The sequence below is a fragment of the Serinus canaria genome, chromosome 12 (assembly GCF_022539315.1).
Source record: "Serinus canaria isolate serCan28SL12 chromosome 12, serCan2020, whole genome shotgun sequence".
Lineage (NCBI taxonomy): Eukaryota > Metazoa > Chordata > Aves > Passeriformes > Fringillidae > Serinus > Serinus canaria.
The window spans coordinates 20,099,242-20,125,937 of NC_066326.1; the positions used below are offsets into that span (position 1 = coordinate 20,099,242).

A 26,696-nucleotide genomic window follows, 5' to 3' on the forward strand; every position below is an offset into this window, starting at 1 on the left:
GCCACTACGTCTTAATGGCAAGGTTTGAACCAAACCTTGCTTTAACTTTCAGTTTTACCAAAACCTCTGTTGAGTTGCAGGCTTAGCTCAGGTAACTGAGCTCATGTTCCTGACTCATCCTTGAGGCTCTTGGAAATGCTCCTGGAGATACTTTCAGCTCAGGCTCAGGAGGTCTGGGCTCTAACTGCAGAGGATTCCAGTTTCACACAGCATGGAGCAGAGATCCTGTCCCACATCTGAGTCTTAGATTTAATTTGTCAGAGATTTAGTGAATGAGACTGCACAGTGGGAGATCTACACCAGAATTTGGTGAACACTTCATATATAAACACAGACTGATTCTGCATTAAAAGCGATCTCAGTGAACTGGCCTAACCATTGGTTTCCTGCTGACTTGGCCAATACCAATCTTCTTTGAGTTTTGATAAAGTGTGGATATGGAAGATCCCAATAACAGGCAAGAAGATCAGTCTTGGGTTTGGAAACCTGAATTTCCAGTGTGACAAATGCCATCTGGAAGAAACAGAACAGTTCTCATCCGCTGTTTCTGAAATTTTTTCAAAACTTAGGCCAAAATTCAGGTATGAAGCTCAAAAATCTTGTATTCTGATCTCAACAAAACATCAAGGAGCACACGTTAATAAAAACATTACAAGACAGGACAGCCAAGCTCATAGGTCACAGTTAAGGTTAACAGGTGCTGGTTTTTTTCTTGCAACTTTTCATAGAGTTACCGAATGGCTGGAAGAGACCTTGAAGCCCATCTTGTTCCAGCCTCTCAGGTTTTTTTTCCCATAACCAGGAGAAGTTTTGCAACCCCCAAACACAGCAGGAATCTGCTGTGGGATGATTGTGCTCTGTGAAAGCTGTAGATGCTTCAAATTATTAATGTTTTGTTCTGCAACAGGAGAGACACCAAAGACTCTATCAAGGCTCCAAAGGTGCTGAAAACCTGGGAGAAGTGAATAATCTACACAGCTCCTATTTTTGTCTAGCTGAAATTCCCCCCTGAGCACTGAATGGCAAGCATGGTCATATGGGAAATGTTGCTAACTGTCCAAAGAAAAAGGCCAGATTAAATCAGAATTTGTCCAGAAACCCGTGACCCAGCCAGTGGCTTTGCTGAGCTAATTAATTACCAAAGCAAGCATCTCATTATTGCCATTATAAAAGGTGCCCACTATTAAATTTGGAATTTGAGATCTCTGTTATTTATGAAGAGAGGCTGGCCCTCAGTCCCAGCTCTCTGTCAGCAGCATGACAGACTGTCAGCTCCAGTAATCACACACATGAAATGCATGTTTTGCCAGAATCCCCTAAAACTGCGACTCCAGGCAAGTGATAGCATTTATCATTCCCTAATCTCCAGTGTAAATCAGGAATTCAGTTTTCAACCACATGACATATAGGAGGGAGCTGAAAGCCAAAATACAAGTAGGACCATGTATCACCATTTCTTATTAGCTGAAAGCGGAGGACAAGTGGAATGAAAATTCATTTTTGCGGATTACAGTTCTTGTGCAGTCCAATTCCCTCTCATAATTTAGACCAACATTAATGCTTCCTTTATCTTTACTCTGGGCTGTTGAGAAGATGCAGAGCTTGTCTGTCAAGCTCGGACTTGCTTTAAGACTATTATCTAAAAAGTATGAAAGCCATAAATAGTGCTTTGATCCTTTCAAACACAAACAAAATGCTCTAAGGCTGCAAGGGATGTGTATTTCTTTTCACACCTAGGAGGCTGCCCAGCAGAGCCTTGGGATGGAGTTGGATGGGATTTTGGAAGCACTCAGCAGTACCCTGGGGTCCCACCAGCCTCAATGGGAGCTTTCCCATTCAGTGAACTGGATTTACTCCAAACTCAGAGCTTGGCCTTTCTGGGAATCCTGCTGCCCCAGCCAACGGAGCTGCCAGGACAGACTTTGTGACATTTAAGGCTCCTTTTCTAGTTGTACTGAAGTACAGCTGGGGTGCCAGGCCCTGGGACTGGAGTGCTTGGAGGGAAGGCAGGGACTGAGCACTGGGTGCACCTTGCATGGATGGATCTGGGTCTGGTACTTGGGTGGACACTCCTTTTTGCCTCCACAGCCACATCAGAGGTTTGCCAGAAGATACTTTTACAAATTCTGTCTGGTGAGGCACAAGCTCTGTGTGTAAACATTCTCCTCAACATTCTCTGTCTGCCTGGTTTTAATCTAGGCCAAATATTGTACCAGGAGAGCTCCTAGGACACCCTTCATAAGCACATCTGCTGCAGCCAGCACCAGATTTCCTGAGTTTGCGTGATGTTTTAGCAATGGAGTCAATTTTTCATCTAGCAATACTACTACTCTGTGAGTGGAAGGGCTGTGTGTAGTCCTGGCTGAGCATGGCTTGCAGGATGTTTTGGGCATGGCTGTCTCTCCAGCACAGTGGTGCCATGGCCAGGCTGTAGGTCAAGATCTGCCAACCCCCCCTGTCACAGCCCTGACAGTGACAGTGGGGTCTGGCAGAATTGTCACTGCCACTATCAACAAGGGGCACCATTCAGCTGAGTGTTTGAGGAGCATCCCCAACATCAAGAACAAGAGTTTCTGAAAAGAAAAATGAGGAACATTTCTGTGCCCATGCCAGAAAATTTTTTGCAATTTAAAAACAAAATCAAAACAAAAAATCCCACCACAAACAAACACATTGGAAAATGTGAAGTGCAATTGCAAAGGCACTGCTAAATCCTGAACTGCAGGAAACGTGGCTGTTCTGCTGGTACTCCAATATCCCTTGCTGGAGCCAGGAGTGTCAGGGCAGCCTCTCCCAGTCCTGCTTGGCTCGAAGCTGCTCTCTGAGACTCTCTGGAGTCTTCAGCAACTGTGAGCAGCTCCAGACACTGGAGCTTTATTCTGGTGGGTGCCATGAGAGCTGTTCCTGCTGATGGAGGAGCAGCAGGGCAGGTGTGGCTTTCTCAGCCAGCTGGGCTGTGTGCAAGCACTGCTCAGGGCTGGCTTACAGCAGCCACATCCCTGTGGAAGGAATCTCCTGGCTCCTCTGTGCCTCTGTGTCCCCCTGGCACCCAGCTGTGCCTGCCAAGCAGACCAGCATCCCTGGTCATCTTTGGGGAGCAGAGCTCCTACCAGGAGCTGCTGAAATGCTAGAGTCCCTCTGCAAGACTGGTCTTCCCCAGGCAGAGCCACTCTAGTGGGGCTGCAAGCCCACAAGCTGCACTCCCCTGCATATTTTCATGTGCTTTAAGATTAAGCTCAGGCAGAACTATTAAATCTCCAGAATTTCAGGCCTATACTCAGAAAAATAGAAATGTTTTTTGGCAGCCTCTTTTATCAGCCCTGTGTCTTTCCTAACATGATGCTCACAGCTTTTTAAGTCATTCATCTGCACGAGGTTGTGTTCTGTGCTGCTAGTGGTAGTGAGATGAAAGAGTAGCTAAAAACAAAAAGGCATTTTGAGAGAGATAGAAATAGCTATCCCCTCCAGAGAGAGTTAATTGCAGTGGTGATTGCACACCCCACAAGAAGAGAAACATGTTCAGGAAGTCTTATGGCAGCAGAGGTCAGAGAAGCAGCCAGTAAAGAGTCCCAAAAGTGTGGCTTTCCAGGACAGCTCAGGAGAAGCCCTGAGCTCCCTGCTTTCCATTTCCTCCTAATGCCACTGTGTCACTTCAGCCTTGCTGAAGTTTTTACAGGATAAAACATTAAACACGCCAGTGTGTTGTGATCCCGGCATGATCCACGTCAGGAACACCTCCTGGGTGCTCCCAGCTTTTCTTGCTGTTTGCAGTAGCTCTGTCAGGCACATCCCCCACATCCCCCGGGAGCCTCAGAGCTGAAGGGGAAACCAGAAATGCTCCTGATGCAGAGGATGGAGAGACGTTGCAAAGTTAGTGCACCTACACATGCCTCCAAAGAGAAATGCTGAATAAAAATCCACCTTGATGTGCTCTTGAAGGCAAAAGCCTTCTAATGCAGCCTGTGTCCATGATTTATAACAATGACTCATAATATTGCATTATACTTAATATGATGTAACGCTGATGCAAGATGCCATTTGCAGAATTTCAATGTCACAGGGAAAAAGAGGAGAGAGCAGTCTGGTCATGTACCTTGCAATGCTGTCAGAATGAACTGCTTACAGCCAGAATGTGTAGAGCCTTTCAGTATCTATTTTGTTATTTTTCAGCAGGATAACCTGAAGAATAACATTTCTGTTTCCTGGAGTATAAATATCTCTTAGACATACATTATTGTGTTACTTACAGTAATTTAATCAACTTCATATTTGAGAAGACAAATTTGCTAACAGACAATTCAGTCTTGCAACTATACCCCCTCATATGGAAGTTTGCATGGCAAATAAGGATTATGCCTTTAAATTAATTGAAGCTTTATCTCCCTTTTCTGACCCAGCTGTTATGAATTCTCCTCCTGTTCTCACTGTACTGCTTGCTTCTTCCTGCAGTGAATCAGCACTTCAGGAAACACTAATTCAAAGAGGAAAGACACCCTAAACTCCGCTTCTGAAGGTCAGGAATCGCTGCTCTCCAGCAGGTTTGACAAATGAGGTGAGGCTCTGGGGCTGCTCAGGGCCAGTTTGGTGGGGTGTTGGTGACCCCTGCTCAGAACTCTGCCCCTGCCCTTCCAGCAGCCCAAGGAACTTGTGCTACACAAGTGAGTCCTGCTGGATTGTCCCACAGACAGACAGACAGACAGACAGACAGACAGACAGACAGACAGACAGACAGACAGACAGAGTCAGAGCCTGTCCTTCAGCATGAGGAAAGCTGGCCCTAGCTGCAGGAGCCATGGGCAGCCCTGGCTGCATTTGTGGTGGGGAGCAGCTGGGAATGGGTCCTGTCCCCCACTGTGCTCCCAGGGCTGCTCCTGGCTGCATCCTGGGCGTGTCCCAGGGGTTTCCAGGCACTGCACCACCCGAGCTGTTCAGCAAAGGAACAGGGATGTTCTCCACCTCTGACTTTTGAAATCCTCCACATCTGACACCCTCAGTTGTCTTATTTCCAGCAAGAGCTGACAGGCTGTGGAATTACAGAGTATCCTGAGCTGGAAGGGACCCTCAGGGATCACTAGTCAACCCCTGGCCCTGCATACGCACCCAACAACTCCACCCTGGGCATCCCTGAGAGTGTTGTCCCAAGGCTCCTGGAGCTCTGGCAGCCCTGGGGCTGTGCCCATTCCCCGGATAACTGTACCCCTGCTCTGACAGAGCTGTGTGTTCATAGAGCACCCCAGGGAGCACAGAAACATTGCCTGGGTAAAACAGGACTGTGAGAGGCTTGAAAGCCTTGACCTGAGGTCTCCACAAATCCTGGATCAGGTTTTTCCTGGTGGCTCTCTGTGGGTTCATACCCTGCAGTCCCTCCTGTGCCCAGTGCCCCCAGTAAGCGCAGCAGACCATTCTGACCCACCAAGATGGAATGGATGATTTTATCAGTGCTTCTCAAGAAGACAACTCGATATTGATGGATCTGTGCTTTTCTAGAGTGCATCCTGAACCACCTGCAGCAGGTGCCACCTTGAAGAAGGACCTTGTCACAAGTGAGCACCAGGTGAGTGGGCACAGCACAGTTTCACATTGCAAGCCAAAGAAGTAGAGAGGACTGACTTTTGAACAGCATAGCAGTGCCTACAGGTGGTGGTAAGAAATCAATAAGAATTGATTTATTTTTGGAAGTCTGGTAGGTGCCAGTCGGTCTCCCAAGTGCATAAATATCATCAAAACCTAGCCATGGGCGAGTGAAACAAGACAAGAATTTGTAGCCCAGAGGAAAGCCACCATGAATAGATTGTTTGGAGGCTGATAAGATCCATACTGCTCCAAAATGGAGTTCCACCTCACAACAAGGCTGTCTTTGTTGTGGAAGAGTCAGGTTGTGAGAGTCCTGGCATGCCAAATACCTGTAATGGCCTTCCCTGCCAATTGTCTTTAAATACTGTGATCTTTCACACAGGAGCAAAGCCTGAAAGAAATCTCTCTAGCAAAAACATCATTTTTTCATTCCCTACAGGACAGTGGAGCAGCAAGCCTCTCCTCAGTCCTATTACTTCTCAGTCCTGTTACTCTTTCTCTCCCCTGCAGATTTCAAGCAGAGATGTGTTGGAACAAAGACGGGTAATTTTGCTCAGTGAGGATGCAGGAAGAAGCGCAGAGCTATCTCTAGATCAGAGCAGTTCCTGAGCCTGCTGGAAAAATGGCAGATGGCCAGAGATAGCACAAACCACTGCTCTCCCAGATTACAATGTGGAGAGCTGAACCTTCCAGGCACAAGCTTCCAGGACAGCAGATTGTGCACAGAAAGGTGAGAAACACGAGGGGCCTGATGGGGAGGCTGGGGAAGCTCCTGGAGCCGGCCTTCCCACAGCCACCTCCGTCACCAATGGCCCTCCTCTGCCCACGGGGACAACTGAGGTAAAAAATGCATCTTTTCTATTTGTCTGCATTTTTAAGCTTTGCTTTGGGGAAAAATTTCTGGCCAGTAGGCAGTTCTAGCCATGTTTGCAGTCTGGTGTAGGCTGGTGTGTCATTTCCTGGGAATCTTTTACTGCCAGCACCCATCAAATACAAGCAGAGCTTTCAAGGAAGTAGCTTTGCCACAAAGGTGAAACTCCTCTGTTATATTTTTGTTTCCCTGGGTCTGTGCTTGTACAGCAGAGCAGACTGCTTCACCAAGTTTTTCAGGCTGTGCCTTCATGCTACCAGAAGCTAAGTAATAAAGATCTCAGAACCATTCATTTTGCAAATATTAATGCTCGATCCTTGAGTTATTCTCGGGGGTTCATTTTGCCAGTGTTGAAGTACAAGTTTGGGCACCACAGAGCCAGACACAGGCATTTGGGATACTACACAGAATAAAACGCAGAATCTCACCTATAAAACTCCTACACCATTAAATTAAAGAATGGTTGGCTTTTGTTTGGGGTGGAAATGGCTTTTCTTCAATACAATCTGCCTCGCTCCAGCATAACTGGAGATGTCTCAGAGCCTACAGGTAATTACCACAACAAAAATAGCATCCACAAATTAACTGCTGCTCCCAACTTCCTTCTTCCATTTGCCTCTAAGTCACACTCACATGATGCTGGAATCAGGGCTATTGCATAGGAGGAGGTAAAAGGAAAGCTGAGGAAGCAAGGATTGACATCCCTGGGAGATGGGGTCAGCAGAACTCCTGCAGGGAGAGCCCTGCTGGGCTGTGCCCGGGATGTGGGGAGCACACAGACAGCCCTGGCTATTCCAGCTGCTGGAATTGGAGCCACAACCCCACTGGGACTGCCTGGGAATGCCTGGCCCACAGGGACCTGGGAGCATGGCTCAGACCAGGCTGGGTCCTGTGCCTGCCTAGCTGCCACTGGAGATCAGAAACACGGCCAAAGGCAGCAAACCCGGGGTGTTCAGTGCCTGGGATCCCCAGGAAAACTGTTTGTGGGAGCTGCTGGAGTCCTGCCTTTCCCAGTGCTGCCTCTGCAGCAGCTGCTCTCAGTCCCAAAGGATGGGGTGGGTGGGAATGCTGCTGTGCTGAACCCAAACCCGTGTCACAGCGGGACATCGAGTGACGAGGGCTCAGCTCGGGGCCTGGCTGCCGAAGCCTTTCCCTCCTTGCAGGGGCGGCTCTCACACAAAGCGCAACGTTTGAACAGCAGGGTTGAAAATGATCCCTTTTCAGCTGAGTGAGACATTCATGTCGGAACCTGACAAGACTCCTGCTCACCCACACAGCAGCAGGCAGCTTTTTACCAGAAGTACCGTTTGACTTCCCCGATAAAATACTTGTTTGATATTTTTTTCCTTTCTTACGGCCCTAAAGAATAACATTTAGACAAATGCTTGACGAGCAGACGGTCCAACAACCTGCCGAGGTGCCTACTCGTATCCTGCGAGCGATGGCAGCGCGGCAGCGCCGCGGTCCCGCCGCGCAGGGCACCAAAGCCCAGCCCAGCCCCGGGGCGGACACGGGGACAGCGGGGCCACTCACCTTGCGCCCGGCCTCGTTGTTGTGCAGGTTCATGAGCGTCCTGGCGTTCTGCTTGATCTCTCGGGCGTCCACGAAGACCTTGGCGAAGCCGATGCCGTAACGGATGTCGGCGGAGCAGCCGCCCCATTTCCAGCCCTCCTCCTTGTGGTACTGGCCCTGCTTCTCCTTGTCGCAGCCGCAGTCGCTGAGGTTGCCCTGTGTGCAGGCTGCCGTGATGGCGTGCGCCACGCCGGCCGCGATGATGGCGTAGGTGAAGGCGGCCTCCCTGCTCCCTGCAAGGCAGAACGGCCGTGAGCCGCGGGCAGGGGCACGGCGGGCACGGCGGGGGAGCGGCAGGGCCTGTGGACACACAGCACCGCCTGGAAGTAATGGAAACCTGCTCCATGAAGGGCAGTGCCTGTGGGCACACAGCACTGCAAACCTGCTCCATGAAGGGCAGTGCCTGTGGGCACACAGCACTGCAAACCTGCTCCATGAAGGGCAGTGCCTGTGGGCACACAGCACTGCAAACCTGCTCCATGAAGGGCAGTGCCTGTGGGCACACAGCACTGCAAACCTGCTCCATGAAGGGCAGTGCCTGTGGGCACACAGCACTGCAAACCTGCTCCATGAAGGGCAGTGCCTGTGGGCACACAGCACTGCAAACCTGCTCCATGAAGGGCAGTGCCTGTGGGCACACAGCACTGCAAACCTGCTCCATGAAGGGCAGTGCCTGTGGGCACACAGCACCGCCTGCTCCATGCACGGGGCCCTGCTCCATGGGACTGACCTGCTGCGTGCTCATCCCTAAAGCAGCGGCTCTCCACGAGGCATGGGGAGATCAAGTGTAGTTCAGGCTGATGCCTTTGGAGTTTAGCTTTTATATGTTTCAAATCCTGTACTGATCAATCCATAACTCTAAACTCCATACAGAGTATTAGTTACTGTCTCCACGTTTTGGTCAGACACAAAATCCCTCTAGGCCTGAAACTCAAGGACACCCTACAGCCTCGGGCCCTGAAAAGTATAAACAAAAGTGAATGGGGAGGAGGAAACTGGGGGTAAATGACTTTAATATCTGCAGATGTAATTGAAGAACTAACCCCTGATATAGAAATGGGCCAAACTTATAATTGTCTAAAAAACTTGTGACCACCGTCCATCCTGGGTGCAGCCTCTGGGAGGCTTCTGGCTGCCCAAGGTGTCACTGTTAAAGGCCTTCAATAAATACCCACTTTATTCTCTTTACCTTGCCTAGCCTCTGTTCTAGGGGGCTACTCCAAGGCATCAAGGCAGCTTCATATCTATATTTCCAGATGCTATTAGAAGTAGCAAACTAAACTTAAAACAAAAGGATGGGGTGGAAAATGTTGGAGGTCAAAAATAAAGAAAGAAAAGAAAACAAAATAGGTGGGCTTGGGGGTTAAATTGTTAAAGCACCCATATTCAACCTTTTAAAAATTCAGCTCAGAAATAGGATTTTATTTAAAAATTAATTCTACACTTAATTGTATTTTTACAGGACAACCACTTCTGTTTGACTTGTATTCTGAAAACATTTTAACTCAACTGGGATGATTTTTCACACTGTGGGTGTCAAAAAGTTTTCAACATTGATGTCTGTACTGATGCAATGAAATAAGTCTTGGTTTAATTTAAAAATTTCTCATAAAATGAAGAAAAAATCCTGACCTGTTGTAGGCACCGTGACCAGAGCAAGGTGAAGTAAGAGCCTCACCAGAGAACTGTGAGACAGGTTGAGGTTGGACCAATATTTCATTGTGCAACAAGGCCATAAAACAGGCTTCTGTTTCCTGATGGGGGGGGGGGGGGGGGTTCACTTTAAATCTAAGCTTTAATTTCTCTTTTTTGAAGTTTTGTTGCATCCTGGTGTGTGTATTTCCCACACATGGACCCTGCAGGATCTGTGAGGCTCTGGGGGCCAGTTCAGCTGAGAGAGGGCCCTTCACAGCCTAAGGAGGTTTGCAGAGGTTGCCCATGTATGTCAAACAGCCCTTAAAAAATTTTCAATCTCCCAAACCGAGAACCTGTCCTACTCTTACTTCTCCAATGACAAAATGCACCCTTGTTCAATTAGATCAGAATCAGGCTCTTAATTAGGGAAGATCTGCTTTACTTCTCCAAGTGCTCCTCAGCTGAGTCCTGGCAGACCTCAGCTGCTGGCAAGGGTCTGTTACGCATGAAACAAGCTCATTTCTGCTGCTCATTGCATTTCACCAAAAAAAAAAATCATAATTTGGGAAAGAAACCTTACAACACTTCAGCCTTGGCTGCATCCCTTTCATGTAATATGATCTGGATTTCTCTGCTTGTCTCTTTTGATGATAAATGTTCACTTCCTTATATCGAGGAAGTAAAAAGGAAAACAAGATGACATAATCACAATCTGTTAATAGTCAACTTTGTGCCCTCTGTTAGCAAAGGCAGTATTCCCTAATGCTGCAATGTGCTGCGTTTATTAAGGAACTTAAGAAATATTAAGGAACAGTCAATTATCTGACTTTCTCAAAGGATTCCTTGTTTCTCCTTACTTAAACAAAAAAAATCATAAAATTATTTGACCATGGAAATTGCAGATGAAGCTTTCTAGAACTCTTGGCTTTTTATAAAAATCTGAATGTGGAAGAGAAATGCCAGGACTAGGTGTATTTGGAGTTGAGCTCTTCCTCCAGTTTACGCTCATCAACCCCCTCACTATTTTAAGCACAACACTATGAAAAAGGCACTGGTAAACAGTGTACAATAAAAATTCCCATTTTATCTCTCAGAGAGCAGCACTGCATCACACCAGGTTTCTGCTCAACAAAGCAGCAAATGGGACATTGTCAAATATTTCTGAGTTGAATTTACATGTGGTTCTTTTTTCCTTTGATTTTGATCAGATTACTTTTGTTCAGCACAAGTTATTTTCAAGATCTAGAACAAAAACCACTGAGAGATCACTTGAATCTGACATACTCAGCCTTGTAGAAGCTGAGCACCTATTTTGCTTTTTAGAGGGGAAAAGAATACAATGTAGAAAATACAAAATTAGTACAAGCAGAGTCAGAAGCCAACATCAAGCTTGATCATAAATTACAATGCATAAATTATTTTATAAGTTGGTCTTATTTGGGAGAAAATCTTAGCAGCTTTTAAAAACTCAAGTTTTGGAGATTACAAGGTAAACAAAGCAAGTGCCTAGAAGGATTGACCCAAGTAGGAAGTGCCTTGGCACTTGTGCAGTGGTGATAAAGTGATGTGGGTTTGTCACGTCTGCATCCAACTGTTCCTGTTTTTTCATAAATGATTGACTTTTTAAGTCTCATTACCCTGGCCTGGCTCACAGAAATGCCAGCATGGGAGGGAAGCTCAGACCAGCCTGAATGTCTTCTGTGACAGTGCTTGAGATCCCAGGGATTTGTGCCCAAAGAGGGGAACCTGAGCATGGGGGTGCTCCTGCCACTTTTGAGCAGAAATTCTACTCCCCTCCTTTGGATTTCAGCAGAGTTGAAATTCCTGGAGGATCTGAGGGGGAAACATGGCTTCACCAAGGTATGGCCAGGCAGCTGCTCCTACAGGTGATAGGCAAAGGTGGAGAGTCACCTGTCACAGAATCATGGAATCCCAAATGGTTTGGTTTGTAAGAGACCTTAAAGCTCCTCTCATTCCACCCCTGCCACGGGCAGGGCATTTCCACCACTCCAGGGTGCTCCAAGCCCCGTCCAACCTGCCCTGGACGTGTACAAGAATTACAAGCCCTCCTTTCAGCTCCCAAATCACACATTCTTTTCCTTATCTCAGACAAACCATGGTAAACACTCCAGAGCTCAACTCCAAGCACTGGAACCTCCAGAGAAGGATCTGGCAGCAGTCAGAGCTTGCTCTGGCCGTTCACAGGGCCGATGACCTGACAGGTTCCAGCCACGGCTCTGCTCCCTCACCCTCACCCGGGGCTCTCCCCAGCCCCAGCCTGTGCCTCAGTGCTGTGGGACCACGGGGGCTTCTCTCCAGGTGTTGGACAGAAATGTTCTCCTGCTTTTTCCGTGTTTTTCTGGACTGCAGCGAGGTGTGCAGCGCACTGCAGCTCCATTTGCTCTGATGGCAGAGAGCTTGGCACTGATGGCTCCCAAAATTTCTGCAGCTCCATCTGCTGATGCAGATCCTCTCCCAAAGCACTGGAGTCCTGTCTGCAGACCCTGCACTGGGCAGGGCATCTTCCCAGGCTCTCTACCTGTGTCTGAGCTCTGCACAGTCAGGCACCACCCTGGGGTGCCAGCTGTCTCAAGGGGAAGCACTGAGAGGGTCCCAGGTGGGTGCAGACACAGGTATTAGCAGGGCAGCTTCTCTCCTAATACTGAGCACAGTTATACACACCCCATGCACACCTCAGAGCCTTAATTCTGCAAACACTCACTGCATGCCTCTGAGTTTGGATATGAATGTTTGCCAGACTGGGTTTGGGCTGATCAGCCTGTCTACCAACTGCACAGACTGGTCTGCATTCTGCTTTTAATTTATCTAACTTCATTTGGGTTTAAGTTTAATCTTTAAATTGTAAAACTTTGTAAAAACTTCATTCACACAGATTAGAAATGTGAACTTATTTTTTAAAAGAAGTGCAATACCTTGATGTTGTTCGGGAAACAAAGCCTGAGACTGCAAAATGCAGAGTGGATTTACTTGCTGGAAATCAGTAGGTGCTCAGCAGTTTGGGATCTAAGGGTGCTTCTAAAAAACCTGTCCTGCCCTAACAGTCCACCTCATAAATTGACTAAGCTGTGAAATAAAAGAGAGACAAATTTCTGTTTATCTCACTGAAAACATGGGTTGTATTTTCTGCTATTTAAAGCCAAAGGGTCAGAGAGGGAGTTGTCTGCAGTGACATGAGCTGAAATATGATTGGGAAAATATAAAGATGGAAAACACAGCATACCTTGCCAATTATGTGCCACAGCAAACATTACTCCTCATCTCTCTATAGAGGCCATAACTCACAGCCTGGAAAAACGCAGAGCAGAACCCATCCCCTCCCTGCTTTGGGCTTTGCCTCCTCCTTCTTTGGTAGACTACAAATGTTCTGCCAGGATTTTTTATTTTCATTTTTCTTTACTCTAGCACGAGTGATTAATCAGAATGGCAGCTTTAAAAAAAAATCATTGAAGTATTCTCTTCCTAATTTTTTCTTCCCCCTCTGTACAAAGTTTGGGGGGGTTGGTGTCCTAAAATATTGTATTCAGTTGGAATTAAAAGGATGGTTCCCTATAAAACAGCACTGTGGCTTTACAAAGATTAGTACAAATAAATAAAATACAGAGGGGCTTTAAGAGGTATTCAAGACTCTGGGGGTTTAGGCCCTGCCCACTTTCATGAGCTGAAGTTCCTTTCATTGACACATGAAACTCTTGCAGAGGAAACACTCCAGATTAAGTGATTATTTCTGAAAATACCCCCTTTAAATTTATAAAGTTACTACTCAAGACATGTGCACTGCAAAAATCAGAGCCATTATTTTGGAGTTCAATAAGTCTCCCCTTTTCAGGGGTCTCTGAGCCCCCTGACCCAGCCCTCTTGAGGAACCCTGCCCTTTCCACAGGAGATCTCCCACCTTCCCAATCAGATGCAATCTCTCTGTTCCTCTGGAACAAGTACTCACAAGACATCTGAAGGCAGGTATGAAAACCTTGTGATGGGAATTCCAACTGCAGTGACCTTGGGGCAATGTTTTATCTTGTAGTGACAGTCCTTGCTGAGAAAGATTGACTTTTTGGCATAAAGCAGCTTTGGATGATCAGGCCATATTTCAGCCTGGCCTCTGTTTTGCCTGCAAATAATTGTTCTCTTGAAAGACACTGACAGCAAAAACTGGTGGTAGGGGCTGGAAACCTAGCACAGAAATTCAGACTCTGACTTCACCTGACTAGATAGCAAGACTCCAGTTAATTACTTTTTTTTTTTTTTTCTGTGCATCTTGGGGGCTTCCTAACAGCAGTGGTTGGGAAAACAGAGTACTTCTCAAACTCTCCTCTAAATATTGACCAAACCACATAGTGCAGCAGCGCTCAGAACTTTGTTTCCCACAGAGCTGGGCAGGTAATCTTCCATGCAATACAAAAACAAGGAGGGTTTTCCTGACAGAGTTCCAGGAGTGTTTGGACATGGCTCTCAGGGATGAACAGGGTGGGATTGTTGGGGTGTCTGTGCAGGGACAGGGCTGGATTCTGTGATCCCTTCGGGTGCCTTCCAGCTCAGGAGATTCTGGGATTCCACCAGTGCTTGTTCACTTGGTCTGTTATTCTGGAATTCAAACTATCAGAGCTTAAAACCTGGCACAAGAGACTACAGCAGTGTTTAAAATGAGAATGCTACCTGAAATGATTGAAGATTACATCTGTTCTTCAGCACACCTGTGCTGGGATGTTTTCACATGTTTGTCTATAACATAGTGACAATATAAAGATTTACTCATAAGTTTCCTGTTAGTTTTTGTGTTAAACCACCCAGCCGGAGAGGAAAATGTCCTAGATCTTCTTCTCTTTTCCATACCAGCAGGAGAGCTGACAGCTCAGAACAGGTTAGTGAAGGCTTTGCCTTTGTTCAGCCGTTGCCTATTTGTTTCAATAGGCAGGAGTGGGAATGTCCCTCTTCCTTTACATTGGTTGAAGCCACAGAAGAAAAGTTGATTTTAGTACCTGGCAAATGAATCACTGCTAATTCAGTCGAGTGCAGAGCCAAGAGTGCAGTGGATAGAGGAAAGCCAGCAGACTCTCCTGGTTTAGTGTGTGCCTCAGGGCAGCCCGGGATGATCCCTGAGCCAAAGAAATCAGTCACAGCGTGCAGAGCTGCTGCTGCTAGGCTGCCCTGCTGTGTTCATCAGCTTTGGGACCTGCCTGTCTGTGGGGATTCTTCTTCTGATTTCAGCTTTCCTTATTCGCAAGATTAATGTCAGGTGGGTGAAGCATCAGTGTGATTGTACTGAAGCATTTTCCAGGGTAGAAGAGAGCAAAGAATTGATGCATTTTAGTAAGGCCAGGATGAAGTCATGGCTGAATGGTTTTGCTGAAATGCTCCTTGCCGACCACCACTCACACCTCAGGACTCCCTCCATCCTCCCCCCTGCTGGGTCCTTGCAGCCTCTGCAGGGGTCTTGTGCCTCTCTTCTCTCAGGTCTGTCCTGAGGAGTCTCCACTTGGCCATGTCCCTCTGTGGAAGTGCAAACAGTTTGTACCACTTCACTTTCTTGTTTAACAGTGCCTGTGCTGCTCACTTGTGGCAAAAGGAGATGGGTTTTTTCCCCCCTATGATGCCAATGTGGTGGTGTCCTCTAGATCCCATGAAATATAGTTGTGTCCCAAGGCAGTCCTTTGAGACACCAGCAGAGTCACTGCTGGCCACGTGCTCACAAGGTTGCACCCTGCAAAACTGGCCCCTGAGGCACCTGATGGAAAGCCTTTGCCACAGCTCTCACTCTTCCTGTGATCCAGCAGAGCTCAAATCTGATTTTCAAACTCTATCAAAGGCATTTCTGGCTGTTCAGAACCTTAGGCTTGAGGCATGTTTCACCTGAAGACAGACAGGCAGGAGGGTTTTGGCCTATCCTGCTTTAAAAACGTTGGTTTTGATTGTGGCCGTCCTCAGGAACAGAACTGCTGACCACCATGGGGAATATATTTGGTTTTAAGTGTGTCCATAATTGCAGCGTTGCGTCATCTCCACGGTTATTTTAGAAATTCTCTCTGCCACTCTACATTATTAATAAAGTGTCTGTGGAATGGTCTAGAAAAATTGTCCCTGTGTCGATCTGGACTCCATCGCTCCCTCTGGGACTGGAGCAGAGCAATCTGATGGCACTTGGTGACTTCTCTTTGTGCTCCTGGCACTGCTGTCACCAGCTGGGGCGAGGTTACATCCACAGGGTGTCGGGAGGGGACAATCTCTCATTGGAAGGGCAAAACAGATAAAATGACCCAGGAAATGGAGAGTGAGTGCTGGGCACTGGTTGGGAGCTCGCTGTCACCAGCGGGAAACTCAAGCCTGTGAGCACAAAAATGCTCTAAGAGGAATTCGAAGAGTTTCTCACTGCACGTATACAAATAAACTCTACAAATAAACTGCACAAATAAACTATCACTTCACTGGACGATTAATTGTATGTGACTTTTTAAAAATACTCACATGCTACAGGTTAGAACAGGGAAATATTGTTTGATGCTTTCCTTCTGGAGAATTCCAAGTGTTTCAATAAGGTTAATATTCCTGTTGCCATTTTAATGATAGGAAAAGAGAAACACAGAAGAGAGTGCCATGATCCCTTAGCTACAGAACAGCAGGGCCAGGAGGGGACTCGCCCTGAAGGGCAATAAGAGAATTTAAATAATTGCAGTACATTTGCATAACATTCATAGAATAGATTACCCAGCAAGGGCAAAAGCAAAGAAAGCTGGAACTGAAGATGTGACTTGGTGTGCCATCGAAGCTGTGGGCTGGGAAATAGATCACACGATGCTCTGGTACCTAAGGGAGCTTGTTTGTAAGGACTGACAACACAAACCCCATTTCCAACAGGAGTTACTCGGGCACATCCTCCCAGGCTTCTGCGAGCCCCTGCTGGCTGCACCCACCCCTCAGGGTCATGGCCAGGATAGCCATACCACTGTCACCCTGGAGTCACCTCCTTGTCACAGAGCAGCCCAGCAGGGCCACTCCAGAGGCAGAGGAAGGCTCAAAGAGACAGAGGGATGAGCTCACCTGTGGCTCACTGACTTTATTGTGAATGGCAAGACAAAGGTGCCCAGCACTCCTCAGGCAATTACTTCAGGGTGCCATTGCCTGAAAGGCACAGCCAGGGAAGGGACTGGTGTGCTCAGGGCTGTTGGAACAGTATTTTGGAACACACCTTGTCAAAGGCTAATTAAAAAAGCACTGAGGGTACATTATCCTCACCAAATGGTAACCTGGGCTGTTCTGGTGCTCTGTCACCTTGAAACCCTTTCTATAGGGCCTCATGTCCTTCATGTCCCACATCTCTCTTTCCTTTTCAGGGTAAGGCCCTCTGGCCTGTTCTCCTGTTTTTGGGCACCAAATTTGACTTATGGATTTATGGACATAGGTTGCACCCTTTTTAACCAAGGAAAATATTATTTCTCTGGATGGTAACCTGGAGCACACCCTGGCAGAGTTCCTTGGGAAAGAGCAAGAGATGCCTTTTCTCCACAGCCATAGAAAGATGAGCTGTGTCAGATGTTCAGAGTTTCTATACCTGCTGATGGGCAAGAAGCAGAGGAACAAGGAGACCACCTGAACAGGAACAGTTACACTAAAATATTTTGTGGTGCTTGAGAGCCTGAGTAGTTTTATCCTTGAGACCGCAGGAATGTCTGTGCAAAAGAAGAATTCACCATTGGATTTCAACCCTCTGTGATTTTTACCAAAGTTAACTTTAAAAATAACACGTATGACCTGTTTAAATTTGAGGGATTTGTTATTCTTTAAATTATTTTTATGGAGTTTTGTAATTTGGATGCCATTCAACTCTTGACTGTGTTCTGAAACCAAAGAAGAATTTGCCCTATCCATCTTAGCCTCATAATGGATAGATAGAACATATTAAGAGTTATCACCTCAAAGACAGATCAAAGTCTACTTCCTTTGATATTGACTTTCTTTAAAAGGACCTAAATATAACCTGCTAGCTAAATAATTCAATTTTCCGAGGGAGGGAAGGAACTGAAAGCATGTTTACACAACAGACCACAACAACTCTGCAGTTTTCTAATTTCTGGGAGAAGAAAACTCCTTCTCACATTTTCTGTTTAAGGAAATGTTACTCTTGAACTGAAAGAGCCCAAACCTGCCAGCCATCCAAATGGACTCTTCACTGACAGAAGTGGCAAACACTTGCCTGCATTGCTGACAGGAAGAGCTCAGCTCAAGGAACAGGAACAATGAGCTAACCTGAATAAATGCTCCATTTTCAGATGTTTCCCAGTGTTGTGCAGGTTTTTTTTACCTTGTCTGCTTGAGCCACTCTGATTATCAAAGGTTTTGAAAGGCAGGGTTTCCAAACCGAGCCGAGTTCTTCTCTTCCTGCTCTTCCCTTACCTAAGTTCTGGAGAACACCTACCAGTGTGCACTGCTGTGGTAAAACATACACTCAGTGTTCCCAGGGGCTCCAGAGCACAGTGGCAAGGCGGGACCTCTGTGTTTCATGGCAGTGCCAGAAATGAGGGCCTGGGACAGATCCTGCCATGGGACTGAGCAGTGCCTGGGGCCAGCCCATCCAGGGCTCCCCCACAGCTGCTCAGGGCTCCCCTGGCCCCTGTTATCTGTGCTAGCTGCTCTCCTCATGAAACATCCACGTTTTCTACCATGCTAAGCATTGCTTGATGGGGTTTCTGGGTTTTTGCAACTTCATTTTACATGGGGAAGAGACTGGAAACCACAGATCCTTCTGGACGTGGAATGCAGTGCTGTGAGCTTTCAGTGGTGGCTCTAAAAGAGACTACCCTGTATTTGGAAAACACATTCCTTGGTCTTTGCATTTTAAGTGGAATCAAAGAAACGTTGGGTAAATTTCACTACAGCAGAATGGGGGCATGAGAGTTTTAATCAGCCCCATTTCTTCGGGTATTTACATTAGTCATTATTAATACTGCTTTAGTTCAGAATTTGCATATATTTTGTACTGCTGCAATAACTGAAAACATGGAAAGTGGAAGTGAGATCTTCTGTCAGTTGATTGGTTTAGCGTTTGTGAATGCCCCGACATCCCAAAGCAGAACACACCCACTCTTCCTCGTGGCACAGAGGCACAGCTGCTGTGGAATGATTTCGTGTGCTGGGAATTTCTCACAGCGAGACTGATGGCTGTGCCTGCGTCCCACCAGGCATAAACATCAGGCCAGTATCCCTGGGGGTGCCTGCACCCCACAAGTGCAGTTCCAGCTCTGCTCAGCATTCTGGCTCTCGCTGCTGCCTTCAGCAAGAGACAGCCCCCTTTTCCCTGTCCCTAGGAACATGAATCAGCTCCCGTGCACACAAACGGGAAGCTTTTTGGAGAGGATTTCAGAGAGCAGGGCTGTGAAATAGCTCGGTGGGAGCTGGCACACATGGGAGTGGAGGCAGGTGCCCTGCCGGGAGGGAGCAGGTCGGCAGTGACAGCACAGCGCCCAGGGGCCCACACTCGCAGTGCCCGTCCTGCCCGTCGCCAAGCCCGGCAGCCGTGCCCGTGCCACCCCCGGTGCCCGCCGTGCCCTCGGGCGGGCGGCAGCAGAGCCGAGAGCACGTACCCACTTTGAGCTCCTTGCCGAAGACCGTCCGCTCGCCCAGGGCCGAGCAGTTCCAGCGCCCGTTGCGGAACTGGAACTGGCACTCGTTGATGCCCATCTGGGACCCTTCCCCGATGACAATGATCGCGTCGGGCCTGCTCTGGCAGATCGCCCGCTGCCGGGGGGCGAGCCCCGGGATCTTGTTACAGATGATGCTGGCTCCCAGGGCCACCACAGAGGAGAAACCCCTGCAACGACAAGACACCGGCGGTGGCTGAAGGCAGGCTGGTCCCGGAGGCAGAGCAGCCCCCGCTGCCTTCCCGTGCTGCGGCTCCGGCGCTGGCAGGTGCCCCGGAGAGCGCCCGCCTTTTCCCTGGCACTGCTCTCTCCCCGTCCCTCTCTCCAAGCCGAGGCAGAGATCGGCAGGGCGCAGGCTCCTGCCAAAACAGCACCGAACTTCCTCCTTCCAGAATTAAAGCGCGTTGTCTGCCCGGGACGCGCACTGGCGGAGGGATGGGAGGGCTTTCCCAAACCTGCCGAGCGGTTGGAGGAGAGAGGGAGAGAAGGAGAGAGGGAGGGAGGGAAGTAAGGGAGGGGGACAACCCACGCTCCCTGCCCCGGGGCCGCGCCGCCTCCTCCCGCACCCAGCGCACCTGGCCGGGGATGCTGTGGGTCCGGAGCGCCGCCGCCCTCCCTGCGCCCCTCCCGGGGCGGGCGGCGTTCTCCCCCTGGGCGGCAGCGGCCGAGGGATGTCCCTGCGGGAGGCGCGGGCAGGTAGAGGCTAGGGAGCGGCGGGGCACCCCGCACCTCGCCGCCGGCCGGGCTGGGGAAGGGCCGGCTGCCCGGGCATCTCCCCGGTGTCCCTTCCCGACAGGGACCGCCGCCCAGCCCCTCGCAGCCCCGCACATCGCCGGGGCCGCCGGCCGCCTCACCCCGCTGGAGGGTCGCTCCGAGGTGCGCTTTACCACTCTTTTGAGAAATAATCGTGATCTTCGCCATCATCACTCCTTTTTTTTTTTTTTTTTTTTTTTGAGACTTCTCGAGTTAAATAGTAACAGGTCTGGACAGGTTGTGCTGAGCGCGAAAGAGAGCGCGATTGTTATAAAGGAAAGAAAAAGAAAAGTTACTTACCCAATCTTGATATACACAATCCCCAGGCTCAGGAAGATGTGGAAGATCCAGCGCCTTGTTTTCCTGTTCATATTCCTTGCTTGCCGTGGCTCAGACCAACATGCGAAACGATGCCCGGTGCGCTCGGGGCCGGGGCCGCTCCGTCCCTGGCGGTCACGGCCGCCCGGCCGAGCGGGGCTGCCCCCGCTGCGCCCCGCAGCGCCCGCGGCTCCGCGCCGAGCCCCCGCCGCCTCTGAGCATGGCCCCGCCGGGGCTGCGCTCCTCCCGTGTTGCCGGCCCCGCTGCGGCCGCGGGCGCTGTCCGGGAGCGCGGGGCTGGACGGGCTGCGGGGTCCTGCAAGAGCCAGCCGCGTCCCCACCTTCGGTGTGAATTGGCTCTCTCTCTTCTTCACACAACACCCCCCCCCCTTTTTTTTTTTTTCTTTCTCTCTTTTTCAGCTACTTGGGCGTGTTCTCCAAAGGAGGGAGTTGTCCAGCCCGGGGCGGGGGGGAAAGCGAGGCGGGGAGGTGGGCAGGAGGGGAACAGGAGCGGCAGACGGATCACCTGCCTGCAGGCAGGCTCAGCGCGATCCTCCTCCTGCGGGCACGGCCCGGGGGAACGCGGCGGGGGCTCCGGGGGGTGTCACCGGGGGACGCCCCCGGGGCTGGCCCCGGCCCGCCGGGCGGCATTGGGGGCCCGCACCCCGCGCTGCTCCGCGCCGGCCGCGGGGCCGCAGCTTTGACTCCGCGCTCGCCGCCCGCTCGCCGGGGCCGCCGAGCACCTGGGGCCGGTTTTATGCGTTTGTCCCGACGCTCCTCCCCCCGGTCTGCCTCCCGCGTGTCGCGGGCTGTCCCGCAGCCTCCCGGTCCCCGCGCTGAGGTGAGCCCCGGGAGGCGGCAACATCCCCGGAGCGCCGCCCCGCCCGCACCGGGGGGCGAGGCGGCACCGGCAGGTGCGGGGGGGGTGTGGGGGGGTCGAGAGGGAGCCCCGTGTGCCCGCAGTGACCTCCCCGCCGGTTCTGTGACCGATCCTTCAGTGACAGGGCAGGGCTCGGTCCCCGTGGCGGTGGGCGCACGTCCGTGTCCGCGGTCCGAGCCCACGCTGAGGGCGGCCCGGGGGCTGCGGCCGCCCGGGAGCTCCGCGGAGCCGCCCGCCTGCCGCGGGCGGGGGCGCCGGCCCGGCCGGGAAGAGGATCCCGGCTCCTCGTTGCGGGAATTTACACGGATATGGTGACTATTTTATTATCCACTTAAAATATTTCAAACAGGGAGGTTACCTAAATGATAACAGGGGTGTGGTGCGGGAATTGTTCTGCTGATAATGTTTTTATGATGACAGAAACACGATGACAGGATTCCTCAGCGTCCCTCGGAGGAGCCGGGGCAGAGGCCCTCGAGGAGCCGGGCTGGAGCCCCTCTCGCGGGGCAGCGGCCGCACGGAGCCCCTGCTCTATCGAACCACCGCAGGGGGGTCCGAGCGGGGCGCAGCCGGTCCTGGGGGTTGGGCCAGGTTCGACCCTGCCGACTTCCCGAGGCAGGGAAGGGGTGTCCCAGTCCAGCTCTCCATCGCTCCGCGTTGCCAGGTGCCGCGGATGATTCCCATCACCTTGGCGCCCCGCAGCCTCTCCGTGCAGCCGGGCCGTGCTTCCCACTGCTCCCGGAGCTAGCGGGCGGCCCGGGCTCGGCCCGGGACGGAACAGGAGCGAAATGCGGCGGTGCGGGGGGTGGGAGTGCAGGACTGCGGGGTGCGGGGTGCAGGGTTCGGTGAGTGCAGGGTTTTAGGGTGCAGGGTGTGGGGCGCAGGATTTCGGGGGCTCGATTCGGGGTTCGGTTCTGTTCGGTTCGGGTGCGGGGGAACCCCGAGCCCCGCGGGCAGCGCCCGTCGCAACCTCTTTATCAGAGCGGCACCTGGCGGGCACGGCCGGAACTGCAGGCGCTGACAGCGCAGCGGGGAGAGGGGAAAGGGGAGAGGGAAAAGGGGAGAGGGAAAAAGGAAAAGGGGAGAGGGGAAAGGGAAAAGGGGGAGAGGGGAAAGGGGAGAGGGAAAAGGGAATAGGGGAGAGGGAAAAGGGAATAGGGGAAAGGGGGAGAGGGAAAAGCGGGCAGCCCTCAGCACCTCCAGGGCATTTGGGGCAGTGGGAGCAGCTGCCCCGAGGCTCTTGCAGCCTCCAATGTAATAAAGACTTCCAGCCCTGGAGCACAACCAGCACCAGGGACAAGAGGATGGACCAGAGCCCACAGGGGTGAGTAGAAGGCAGCAGGTATTGATGAGAACAAAATCAAGGCTTGAAGCAGGTCCTCTTTGGGTGGGGAAACCCCCCAGCAGAGTAAAGTGCCATTAGGAGGCAGCAGAAAGGACGTGCCCCACTCCCCTCCGTCAGCAGCAGGGAACACACTGTGGGTGCTGACAGAGCTGTGCTCACTCCACACAGGTGAGCAACAGCCAGAGCTTTGGGAACCTGGAAGAGCTGCCCTGCCCACAGGGACAGGTGAGCAACAGCCAGAGCTTTGGGAACCTGGGAGAGCTGCCCTGCCCAGACACCACAGGCTCCTCCAGCAAACACATCCACAGCTTTTATGGTTCATTCTTCTGATTATTTTTTTCTTTATTTCTGATGTGGAAGCTAGTGATGATCAGTATCATTCAACGTCAGCTGTTTAACACAGCACACTGGTTTGGGACAGGTCAAGGATGAGCAAACTGCTTTCTTGGGGTTCAGGAAAAGTGGAGAATGGCAAACTTTCCTGAAAAAATAACTTACTGGACTAATCAATGACCTTCTTTTACTCTGTTCATTCCTAAAAAAGTTGTGACCTAGATGCATTTGAAGCATACATAAAATAACATTCCTATGCAGATTACAGGAGGTAGTTTGGATCATTTGGCAAAGTTTCTCAGGCTTTTTAATAATTTTTAAAATGCTGTAGACCTTGAATCATCCTTTCAACCACAATGTCTTTTGAATGGTCTGTAGTAACAGTAATCCTTACCTACCATTACAGGGTCTGCATATCCACCTTCCTTTTTAACACTGTGTCTTCATATCTATTGCTTCTAATAAATATATTCTAATATCTGCATAATAAAATCAATATGAGGCATTGTGATAATTGATTCTACTTCTCTTTAGAGTAATAAGTTACAGGCAAGTTGGTAAATTAACACAAAACTTAGAATAACAATTACAGATTAATGACAGAACAGTAGGAATCAGGAAACTGCCTGTGGCAAGAGAAATTAACTCAAAATCATGCTCTTAAAAGGATTTAAGAGAAATCCCAGAGCTGGTGGCAGGAGGAAGTTTGGCTCTGCTGCTCCTCCCAGTGCCGAAGGGGAGGCTGGAGGGGGCCTTTGACAAGGGTTAGGGGTGACAGGCCAGGAGGGCATGGCCTGAAGCTGAAGAAGGCCAGCTTTAGATGGGATTTTGAGAGAAAATTCTTCCCTGTGAGGGTGGGCAGGCCCTGACACACGGTGCCCAGAGCAGCTGTGGCTGCCCCTGGATCCCTGGCAGTGCCCAAGGCTGGTTGGACACTGGGGCTGGGAGCAGCCTGGGATGGTGGGGGGTGTCCCTTCCGTGGCCAGGTCTGGAAGATGATCATAAAGGTCCCTTCCCACCCAAAGCATTCCATGATTCCCTGCTGTCTGGCAGTTTCTGATCATGCCCAGAGCCATGGGGCTCTCCTGCCTCTCCTGAGATGCTCAGTGCTATGAGAAACACACCCCAAGAAGGGCAAATAGTTTTATTCCAGATACAATCTCTCTGCTCTCACCTTTTACTACCCATGTCTTTATTTAGCAGCAGCAACGTTCTTCTGAACAAAGCCTGGGCCCAAGCTGCACCCTGGAGCCATCCATCACTTGTTGCCACAATGGTGTTTCTATTGTTAATTGTTTGTCAGGGCAGCTTTTTGGGGTTAGACAGTGCAGTGATTTAGTACAGCAGCTAATCAGCTCTGAAAATGTATTCTCAAAATAAATTAGATCCAAAAAAAAAAAAAAAAAAGCATATAATCCTTTGGGACTGCTGAGCACCCTCACGAAGCCACAGCTGGATGCAGGAGCTGCAGAGGCTCGGGGCTGCTCTGCTCCCATGGAGCTGGGTGAGGAGATCTGCACAGCACACACTGCTCTGTGTGTACTTCTGGGCAGGGTTATTAATGGCTCATTTTTCATAAGCATAAAGAAATACAAGAAACATCCCCATCTAAAATGAAAGAAAGAAAGGTTGCCTGTCTTTTTTTTTTTCTTTTTCTCTTTTTTTTTCTTTTAAGATGGCTTCTGATAACAGGAATTCACAAGGGAAAATGTGGTTAAAAGCCCATTTTGTAACTAGATCCTAGATGCACATACCATCAATACTCCAACTCTGGCTCCCTTTTATCAGGCTAATCATAGCTGCACTGTTTTGTTGTCAAAACATCTCCTGTAGGAGTCAGAGCAGAGAGTCCTTTCAGTAGCAAAAATGCTAGGTTAATATACCAACTCTCTCTGTATTAAGAATCTCCTGCTTTCTAAAAGTGCATGGGGAAAAAAAGATACAATAAATAAATAAAAAACATTCACAAAGCCAGGTAATTTCCTGGGCTCTCCTTGGCCCACTCCTGGTACGTGCTGCCATCAGCAGCCAGGTGACTGCTCAGCTGCCATGGGGCTGCAGGAGGAGCACCCAAGGCTGCAAAGCTGCTCCCTGGTGAAACCCATGAGGGGCAGAGCCAGGCAGGCTGAGAGCTGCCTCCATGCCTGGCAGGATGAGCCCAGCTCCTGCCCTGGCCCAGGGCAGCCCTGTGGCAGTACCCAGTGCCTGGTTCCCGCTGTGATCCGTCACCTCCCACCTCCTGCTCTGGTGGCACAAACGCTGCTGAGCTCAGGCCAGCGCTCTGAGAGCCCAGGATAGGGTGGCACCCCCTGGGAAGGCAGCTCTGCCCCCATCCCAGCCAGGGGAGCCCCCCGAGGCAGGCACAGGGACACCCCACGGTTGCTGCACCCAGGGAGCAGGAGGAGTTCGGGCAAGCACAGGTGCCTGGCACCTAATTACTTGCAGCTTTGTTTCATTAGCAACTGATGGGCTCACAGAGTGTGGGGGCGGGATGGGGAGGGAGGGGGATGGATGATCAGAAGCCAGTAGAAGATTTGGGATGAGGAAAGAGGTGCCCTGATTGGAGCATTTAGGGTTTTACTGGCTCTTCAGTGGTGTGGGAGATGCAGCTGGTTTGCATTGTAGGGCTGTCCAGCAGCAGGCAGGCTCTCCTCTGCCACAGCCTCCAACACATCTTGTGGCTCTTGGAGATGGACGTGGCCTCAGAAGCTCCTGAAAACCTGTTCTGTGAGTCCAGGCTTTCCCTGGGTTTGAGTTTGCTCAGACTTTTTAATCCAAGTACCAGTAAAGGAATACTTCACATCCAAACCAAAGTAATGGCTTGTGAAACTGCTCCAAGCTGAGCTTCTGAGCTCCATCCAGCCTGGTTTCTCAGAAAGGATCATATGGTTCTGAGAGCTGAGGATGTCTGTATGAAGTCATGACCATCAACTCTAAAAACCAGTGGCAAAACCCACAGGAGAACCTGGAGGTTGTTCCTGTGCTGTTCTGCCAATCCCTCTGTTTGTCCCTGTGCTGCCTCTGGAGCAGCTGTGGCTGTATCCCGTGGTTTCCCTGGCTCCTGTGGCACATCCAGGCTCACCCTGGGCTGGTGCTGGGGCTGGATCCCAAACTGGGATTAGGATTGGGATTGGGATCAGCCCTGCTGTCCTTCAGGCTGTGTCCCCCTCCCCTGGTACCACCTGGAGTGCCTGGAGTTTGGACCCTGTCTTGCTGCACACACCAGGGAAGGAGCTAATCATTAATACACATGAAGAACATTCTCTCCCCAACAGTAATGCTCAACATCAGTAGCAGAACTGGAGAAATAAACTTCTTTTTGCCAGTCATTTGGTCTGCACTGTCTGCTCCCTCAAGCAACGTTCAAGTGTCACTGGGTGCCCACTGCACATCACTCAGTGACTGCCAGATCTACAGGGGCTGATTTCTTTCTTTTTGTTTACCCTTTATTCCCTGACAGGCATAAACACAGCTATTTGTTCACAGGGATGATGCTCATCCAGACTTTTTAAAATTATTCATTTCCTGCACAGCTGCTTTGGGAGACTTTCCTGATTCCACCCCCCATAATGTGTTACTTGTTGCAAACACACTGTGGAATATCTGGTATTTGCAAAAAAATAATATTCCTTCATTATCACAACATGCACTTAGACAAACACTATTTTTGCTCTTTTTTTTTTTTTTTTTTTTTTTTAAGACATGACATTTCCTTTCCATGTTTATTAACGGACACAAGAATGAAAAGATGAACTGTCAAAGCAGA

The 26,696-nt window shown here is 50.0% G+C and overlaps 1 protein-coding gene across 1 annotated transcript in view; it reads right to left on the reverse strand.

Annotated features, from left to right (window-relative positions):
* WNT7A (Wnt family member 7A) overlaps window positions 1–20,528 on the reverse strand; it is a 37,069-nt gene extending 16,541 nt beyond the window's left edge. Inside the window, exons 1-3 of the mRNA XM_050979260.1 lie at window positions 20,356–20,528; window positions 19,246–19,472; window positions 7,979–8,250 (exon numbers count right to left, since the gene is read on the reverse strand). Coding sequence (XP_050835217.1) covers window positions 7,979–8,250; window positions 19,246–19,472; window positions 20,356–20,426 — 570 coding nt within the window. The 5' untranslated portion in view covers window positions 20,427–20,528. The remainder of the gene's footprint in view (window positions 1–7,978; window positions 8,251–19,245; window positions 19,473–20,355) is intronic.
* Window positions 20,529–26,696: the final 6,168 nt, after the last annotated feature.